Consider the following 8,934-nt stretch of genomic DNA (forward strand, 5'->3'; position numbering starts at 1 on the left):
CATTGATAATTAACGTAGCAGATTGGGACAAATGAAACACAAGTAACTCCTTGGATATTGCATCTTTAATTATAAATTATAAGTAAAGCATCTCTACATTTTGAATAATAATAATTACAATATAGAGGAAGCACTGGAAGATATTTCTACAAAGTAACCAATCCATTGCTACACTAAAAACAATAGAAAAAAACACAACAGCAGAAGATTGTTTAGAAATGTTTTCTTTTACTCTGGCACATTTGGTTTTAAAGACAGAAGTTGTTTACATTATTAGAAATTCATCGTTAAGACAATGTAACATAAAATAACATTTTCGGTTACTTATTTATTAAGTGCATTTGCAGTTCATATTTCCTCATGTATAGAAATTAAAGATACTCTACAATACGTTCATTTAAGTAGGACAAAAAAAGATTAGACTAGATGTCTATTTCTATTCAAACAAGCGCTATGGTGAGGCATTTGAACGCATCACCAGCATCGATTACATCGATTCCCCCTCACACGGCACGGAGCTCACTGGCAACAACAGCATTAGACACAGGAGCGTGAGTGAGTGGAAATAAAAAAAAAGATGACCATTAGAAACGCTCTTCGGGATCATGGACAGAGATATCGACCTCGGATGGCTTGTCTCAAGAAGGTAGGCTTTCCTTTTTTTATTAGACATTGTGGAAATCCTTCTCTGCCCGGGCGATGACAGCACACCTGCAGATTCTCCATAATAAACAATCTAATAACCGAACTCTGATGGCCACATCTTACCTCAGACATCCTTCTGTTGATTTGTTCCTATATCACGTGAAATGTTCAACCTCCCTACAGTGTGTAAAAAGACGCAAAACAAGTTATGTGGGTGCTTATAAAGCCAAAATATATTATCAATCAAAAACAATGAAAATAATGAAAATGTATTACATGCTACATTCATTCAGTCTTATTTCTGAGTTTGAATGAACTGTAATTTCAAATAATCTAGTGAATAAAATAATTCACCAGATTATATTTCCTCTTGATACATTTGATCAATACTTATAGTTTTCTATCTTATTTTAACCTTTTCCAATGATAAGGTCATTCAGTTTAATGAGCATTAAGTATGGATCAGTATAAGTGCTCCCTGGTATAGTGAGCTGCTGCTGGGAAGAACTTAATCCAGGAGCTGTGTACTTGAAAGCAACAGCCTGGTCCTCTGGCCTGAGTACCTGATCATAAACTATTTACACCTAAATTGTAAAACATAAGTGTTTCTGTATATTTTAATGGAATATTATGCGATAGACTAACACAACCTAACATCAGCTTGTTTAGCGAAAACAAAATGACACATTTGAGAAGCTTTTTAAATACACATATGAAAAGTGTGGCATGCATATTTATTCAGCCCCACTTACCCCGATACGTATGAATAAAGATAAAATCAGCATACCAAAACTAAGTCCAAGCAAGATGACTTGGTTTTGGCATGTGTTTGGTAATAAAACACATAAAAAAAAGAAAAAAAAACAAGAAAAAGAAAAGGACTCAACGGTGGCAAATTCATGCCACAGAAAACGAGATTAAAACAATCTAATGAATTAATGAAAATGAAAAGAAGTGAGCATTCATGCATCTCCCTGGTAACTCTGGAGAAGCTGCATAGATTCATAGCTCAGGTGGTAGAATCAGCTGAAAGGACAACTATTTTTTGGGAACTTTGCAAATTTGGTCTTCTGATGGAGTGGCAAGAAGACAGTAATTGTTTATAACTACTACTGCTCCTGAAGGCATCACCTGTGCTGGTGGCAGTGAATGCTTTTCTATTGGTCAATGTTAAGACCTAAATCCAAATTTAAAAAAAAAAAAGATATTCAAATATATTCCCTATTCACTCTGAGCTTAAGTTATTATTTTTTTTTCAAAAAAGGTTTTTTAAAAATGTTTTTTAGATACTTCCAAAAGGCAAAGGAAAGCCTTTATAAAGAACAACAATTCTTCCACTTCACAATATCATGTATTGCTTTGTCTGTGCCATAAAATCTCTCCTTAAAAAGTGTAGCCCTGTGTATTTGAAAATGTAGATTAGGGTTTTCTAGTGTTTAATATTTATCACAAGAAAGCAAAAGGTTGAGGAAGTAGAAATACCAGGTAATAGCAAGTAATTTGTTTTGGTGTATTGTATATGCAGCACCCCTCTCTCCTGGGGAATGTGCACAAAATAACTTAGAGTCCTAGTCCATGAAAGCCCACTTTGGTTGGGCCCAGCTTCGGGTTTATAGCCTCTCCAGGATGACTTCAAAGCACAATGCCACTTCAAACAGACCTGAGAGTCAGCTGAACTGCTTGCTCTCACTCTCTCTCTCTCTCCCTCACACACACTCACCTTTACATAAACCGAATGGGTTATGTGCAGGATTTCTTGTTTTTCGGTACGCACACCCGAGCTGCTGGGCGTATTGGGAGCCGAGGGATCAGTTAGGATAACGGAAATTCTGTTTGGGAACGAGAGGATGACTCATTGAACGCACCCACACAAAACCCAAAGTAAAGCCATGGGATCTAGGCACAGTGTGTCGCCTCTCAGCAATTACTATTGAAGCCTCAACGTTTTTGGGCAAGACACTGAGCAGTTGTCCTGTAATATTTCACAAATTACAACAGGTGTGCTCCTAAAGTATTAGTGGAAGCCAATGCAAATGGTTAAGTCTTTCACGAATGTGCTTTACAACAGCACTATGAGTGGTTAAAATGACAATATCGAAAACCAGCAGCATTTTTGACTCATTTTGTCTTTTTGTTGTCACAAACTTCAATGTACTTTATTGGCATTTTACATAATAGTCCAACATAAAATATTGCTGAATTGTGAAGTGGTATGAAAGCAAGACATGATGTGTTAGGTGTTTTGTTGTTGTTGTTGTTGTTGTTGTTTTTTTTTTACAAAAATTTAAAGAATAGCATGCCTTTGCATCAAGCGGATCAACTCAAAACTTTGAAAAAACATCACCTTCAGTTGCAGCTTTAACTCTTTTTGTATATACCGCTACCAGCTTTTCACATCAAGATCAAGATTTGATGAAGATATTTGTGAACATCAGTTTTCAAGTCTTACCACATATTCTCTATTGGATTTAGGTATGGGCTTTGACTGGGCCAAACCAAAACCTAAATTGTAGGACTGGTGTTTATGGTTGTAGCCCTTAATGTGTTTTCTTCCAGGATTGTTGGAAGTGTGAAGACCTGTGGGTATGTGAATGTGTAAACTCGAGAGTGCAACTTCTTGTGTTGGATTTTATTTAGGGGTGTCAGATCAAAGGGTCCAAATGGACACATGTAATCCACACTAACCAGATTTACATTATTTTAAAAGCCATCTAAGCCTTCCACTCTGCAGTTGATCGGTGAGATAAAATCCTAATGATATTCACTGATGATTGTGGTTGTAAAATGGCAAAATGTGGAAAAATCTGAAATGGATTTAATTGAAAAATTTGCAATTTTTTTTTTCTCTTCTGGTGCAGCAGTTTCCTCCTCTTCTTTTCTCATCTCACTCATCTCTCACTGTGTTATTTTACAGGCGGAGAAGGTGCTGCTGGAGATGCAGGACCCCTGCACAGGAGTGAAGTCGCAGCCTCAGAGACTCGTTATCACCATCATACCCCATGCTATCACTGGTAAAAAATAAAAAAAAAGGAAGAAAAAATAATAGAACCCTCCCACATAAGCACAAAAACAGATCAATGAACTTGCATAGAAATGCACACTTGATGTAGTTATTCAGCGGCCGACTCACTGATTGTGGCTGTGTAGTGTCTCTGAGGGATACTGGAGCTATGTATGGGCTCGAGAGCTACAGATTTTATTTCCATGACAACCATGGCTGTCTCAGACTGAGTTGGAGGGGGAAAAGTAGGAGGTGAAAGAAGATGATTGAGCAGGCAGGAGGAAACGAGGAAGAGGGAGACAAAAGCAAAGATTCCTATCTTGACTTCTCCATCATTTCTTAGCTTTAAATCCCAGCAGAAAAATGGCTGAACTGAACATGCTGAGGAATTTACTTCTTCTGCTTTTCTTTGCCTCCCTCTTTTCTGCAACCATTTCCTACCCATAACTTCATCTTTGTTTTTTCATAGTCGTGATTTTTTTTCCCTTAACCTTTTATAAACTTTCGTCCTCCTCTGCAGGTGAAGATATAATTGCATGGTTAGCTGACAGATTTCAAATAGATGCTCAAGGTAAGATATGAGTCATCCAGTCTCATCCAAATGGATGCCAGTTGTTGAAATAATTTCAGGAAGGTGTTATTGTTAAATCCTTAGCACTATTACAGCTTTAATGTTTTAACCTCTCCACCTGCTGTCTCCAGAGGCCAGAAGCTTTGGCTCCATGCTGGTTGCCTTGGGATACATCTACCCTTTGCAGGACCACAAACGTTTAGTGATCAAACCAGATGCTTCTCTCTATCGCTTCCAGGTGAACACATTCTCCATTTCAGGCGGTTTACGGTTTGAAATCCAAACCGTAAACCCAAACAAGCTAGAACACTGACACCCAAAGAATCATTCCCCGTTTGTACTGCTGAATTGATGCATCCCTTGCAAAGTGGGTGGCCATGTTGTTTGTGTTGGTCCTGCATTTTCTGCATGCAAAAATGCATGGCACAGCATTTTAAAGAAATGCATTTTATCTGTTCATTTGACCTGAAATATGCAATGCATCATGATAATAATAATACATAATAATACATTTTATTTCAAAGGTGCCTTTCTGGCACTCAAGGACACCGTACAAAGAGCGAAAAGTAACAAAAACAATGAAAATGTAGCAATTAAAAATAAATAGAATAAATACACAACAATGTATCTATATGAAATCTATATATAAATCTATGTAAAAAATCTATATAAAAAATCAAGCAAACCAATGATGTCATATTGAAAAGACAGATCTATATAGGTGTGTTTTAAGTTCGGTTTTAAATTTAGGGAGTGACTTTATGTTTCTAAGGTGGGGTGGTAATGAGTTCCAGAGTTGGGGAGCAGAGCGACTGAAAGCTCTGCTCCCCATGGTGGTAAGACGGACAGAAGGGACAGACAAATGGATGGAGGAGGATGATCTGAGGGAACGAGAGGGAGTGGCAATATGAATAAGATTGGAAAGATATAGTGGGGAAAAATTGTGAAGAGCCTTAAAAGTATACAGAAGAATTTTGTATTCTATGCGGAACTTGGTAGGCAGCCAATGAAGTCTTTGCAAGATAGGAGTGATGTGGTGCATGGATGGGGTTTTAGTAATGATACGGGCAGCTGAGTTCTGGACCAGATGAAGTTTATGAAGAGATTTCTGGGTGAGACCAAACAGAAGGGAGTTGCAATAGTCCAGGCGTGATGTCACAAGACAGTGAACAAGAATGGCAGCGGAATGGGAAGTAAGGGAGGGGCGAAGACGGTTGATGTTGCGTAGATGTAAATAAGCTGAGCGGGTAATATTGTTAATATGAGACTGGAAAGAAAGGGTGCTGTCAAGAATAACACCCAGACTCTTTACCTGAGGGGAGGGGGAAACAGAACAGTTATCAATTTCAAGACTAAAGTTTTTAATTTTGGCCAGATTAGATTTAGTACCAATGAGAAGGACCTCCGTTTTATCACTATTAAGCTTAAGTAGATTAGAGGAGAACCAGGATTTAATTTCAGTCAAACAGTCAGTAAGCGAAGATGGTGGAAGGTTGGAGGCGGGCTTACTGGAAACATAAAGCTGGGTGTCATCTGCATAACAGTGAAAATCAATGTTAATGCTTACGAAAAATATTACCCAGGGGAAGGAGATAAATAATAAAAAGAATCAAGAATCATGACTCAAATTAAGTCAGATTGCACTGTAAAAATTTAGGTTTTCTTAAAAGAGAGCACACCAAAAAAATCTGTAAATGTTTTGTGTGGATTGGATATTTTATTGTGCAGTTCATGTTTTACAGGTCACATATTTGCGGTTTGTCATTTGTAGTACAGTACCTTGCGATTGTGTCAGTTTGCAAGGTACTATTGTGACACTTTGTCACACTATAATCACAAACTTCAATATATATTGCGATTATAAGTGATGTGGGCCAAAACTGCCAAACTTAAAGTATTAAATGGGCTAACATTTGTAGAAAATTAATCCATGAATGTGCTTCAATCTGAAACATTTAAAAGGTCATACACATTTTCTTTACTAAAAGACAAGCATGTAATTTCTTAGTTGTTGGGTACATTGTTTTCATTTTTTCCCGGTCTATCGTCAACAGCATTGGGATGGGGTTCCCTGTTTCGTATAAAATATTTGCAGTTGGTTTAATGATTGGATGAGCTCAGGATGATTTTGAGTAAAAGTTGGTGGACGTTTGTGCTGCTGTCTTCTCCAGTGATAATATCAAAAATAAGAGATAATTGCCCTCTGTTGTATCAAACACTTCCCGTTTTCTTTTTCTGCTTATTTTTGTAAAAAGCACATCTGTGAATATTCTCCCCTAAAAAAAAGTATCTACAAGCATTTCTGAACCTGTTGTTTATTGAATCTGAAATAATCTGACTGAACTTTAGCTTGGTTCTCTGGTGTTTCAGACGCCGTATTTCTGGCCCACACAACAGTGGCCTGTTGAGGATACAGATTATGGTGAGAATGACGCATAGGTGTTATTTACACTTCATCCCATGGTATGTTACCAACAGTCTACTGATTTATTACGCGTTTTCAACTCCTGAAGCAATCTACCTAGCAAAAAGAAACATCCGGAAGAAAGGAATCCTGGAGCTGCACGAGCAGGTAAGGAAACTTTATGAAGAATGACAAGGTTCACTTGGAGGAAGGGAAAAAAACAAACAAAATCTGAACTGAATGTTTTGAGTGGATTTTTCTTCTTTTCCATTACAGAAGAAAGGAAATATTCAGAATAACATGAAAATTATATCTTGGTGAAGCCGCTGTGTTCTTTCCAAGCAGTGTGCGTTTACAGGACGTTTCATTTGCTGAAAGTTAAATAATCTCTTTGCTTTTAAATCTTTACGTAAAGTATAGAAGTTACTCTCCAATTCACACAAGACAGCTGTCGCAGGTGTTTGTCGCAGTTCTCTGCACCATTGTCATTTTGACTTTGTTGTCATAAAAATGTAAGAACCAAAGCAAATGCTAATCCATATACTTATTTCTCCAAGTGAGCCTAATACTCTGTCATAGAGATGCAGATTAATGCCAGGTGAAATCCTTCTTTTTAAATTTGTTTACTGTGCTGGTGTTTAATGTGCTCAGGAGCAGTACAACCATCTTCACAAGTGGATGAACCACAAGTGGGACTTTGTAGTAATGCAAGCTAAAGAACAGTACAGGTAGGCAGGAAAGAAACTCGGCAACATCCCAGGTTTTGTTGTGAAGAAAGTGTTACAATTGTGTTTGTGTCTTCTTTTACTTTTAGAGCAGCAAAAGAGAGGAAGAAACCGGACCGGGTGGTGTTTGACTGCCAGGAAAGAGCCTACTGGGTTGTTCACAGACCCCCGGTTAGAAAACATTCACACAAGCTTTAACTATACACCTGTAGCTTTGATTTAACCCCAGCAAATGAACACAAAACCTTTTTGGAAGGAGCTTTGTCCTTGTAGTGTAAGCATTTAACAGATTTCAGCCCCCAAATCACAGAGTAACATTTACCCCTTTAGATATTTATTTTTAAACAATTTTTTTTATGACATTTGTAGGATCAAAACAAACATTTGCATTTTAATATCGGACTAATATAACCTGATTAAATAAATGAAAATGCAGGCCTGCAAGAGATAATTTGATCTAATTAAATCTAAAAACTGGTTGTACCCACCCACTTTTATGCAGAATTATTATACATAATGTGGGGGCATAGCTCAGTGGTAGAGCATTTGACTGCAGATCAAGAGGTCCCCAGCTCAAATCTGGGTGCCCCCTGCCCAATATCCACCTGCAAAATTCACAATGCAGCACCTTCAATAACAAGCATGCTCAATAATCTGAAATTGCAAAATAGAATGCAATATATTCCTCAAAGGCAAAGCTTTATCTGCTTCAAATCCATATTTTAAAACCTATTAAGAAACAATCTCATGAATTTAAATTCTCAACAGCCACTGTACAAATTTAAAAAATGCTCCCCATCTATTCGAACTGTGCATCACTTTGGCAAGTACAGCAAGAACGCATTCTGAAGTTAATTGTAGATGTAATGTTAACTAAAAAACAACTTGAGTTCATACATTTGCTGTTGACAAAATGTTAGGAATTTTGGGATCATAGACAAAACCATGACTAATTTATCAGATTCAGCTAATAATGGCATTTCTGAAAAATTCCTAATGGAGGATGCACCAATTTTCTGGATTTCAGCAAATTCAAAGCTCAAGTCTAAACACTTGTTAAATGCAAAATAATAGTTGCATGCATGAACTCAAATGAGTTCAAACATCCTGATCTGTAAAACAAGCTAAATCTCCACAGCATTACTTTGGGGAAATAAAATCACTTCAAGTATAACTCAATATTTTTAAAAAAGGTTAAATAGTTTACACTTTAATATATCTATGACATATAAAAGACTAGAAATTTGATAAATATCTGATTGTCATTGTGTGTGACAATAAAACACTTACATAATGTGGGGGTATAGCTCAGTGGTAGAGCATTTGACTGCAGATCAAGAGGTCCCCAGTTCAAATCTGGGTGCCCCCTATTTAATATCTGTTAGTGAAATTCCCAATGCAGCACCTTCAATAACAAGCATGCTGAAAAATGTGATTATCATAAGATAGACTACAACCTATTCAACAAAGGTAAAGTGTTATGTGCTTCAAATATAGATTTAAAAATGTACATAATCACCTACTAAGAAACATTTTCATGAATTCAAATTCTCTGACTGTATATGTTATATGACAATAAAAGACTTGC

General features: G+C 37.0%; 1 protein-coding gene and 2 non-coding genes across 5 annotated transcripts in view; all 3 read left to right on the top strand.

The window, feature by feature from the left end:
* The first annotated feature begins 479 nt into the window (after positions 1–479).
* LOC103151273 (regulator of G-protein signaling 9-like) overlaps positions 480–8,934 on the top strand; it is a 20,135-nt gene continuing 11,680 nt past the window's right edge. For 2 of the 3 annotated variants that reach the window (XM_007571246.2, XM_016681329.1), the window contains exons 1-8: positions 480–646; positions 3,560–3,656; positions 4,167–4,217; positions 4,349–4,455; positions 6,588–6,639; positions 6,731–6,789; positions 7,273–7,349; positions 7,436–7,517. In XM_007571246.2, the coding sequence (XP_007571308.1) occupies positions 578–646; positions 3,560–3,656; positions 4,167–4,217; positions 4,349–4,455; positions 6,588–6,639; positions 6,731–6,789; positions 7,273–7,349; positions 7,436–7,517 (594 nt within the window). In that variant the 5' untranslated portion in view covers positions 480–577. Of the gene's footprint in view, positions 647–1,870; positions 3,657–4,166; positions 4,218–4,348; positions 4,456–6,587; positions 6,640–6,730; positions 6,790–7,272; positions 7,350–7,435; positions 7,518–8,934 lie in introns of those variants that run through there. The other variant, XM_007571237.2, reaches the window with a different exon arrangement.
* On the top strand, positions 7,867–7,938 carry trnac-gca (transfer RNA cysteine (anticodon GCA)). The gene has a single exon. It is a non-coding gene; the product is annotated as a tRNA-Cys (tRNA).
* On the top strand, positions 8,644–8,715 carry trnac-gca (transfer RNA cysteine (anticodon GCA)). Its single transcript has one exon. It is a non-coding gene; the product is annotated as a tRNA-Cys (tRNA).

The sequence above is a fragment of the Poecilia formosa genome, unplaced genomic scaffold (assembly GCF_000485575.1).
Source record: "Poecilia formosa unplaced genomic scaffold, Poecilia_formosa-5.1.2 Scaffold7, whole genome shotgun sequence".
Lineage (NCBI taxonomy): Eukaryota > Metazoa > Chordata > Actinopteri > Cyprinodontiformes > Poeciliidae > Poecilia > Poecilia formosa.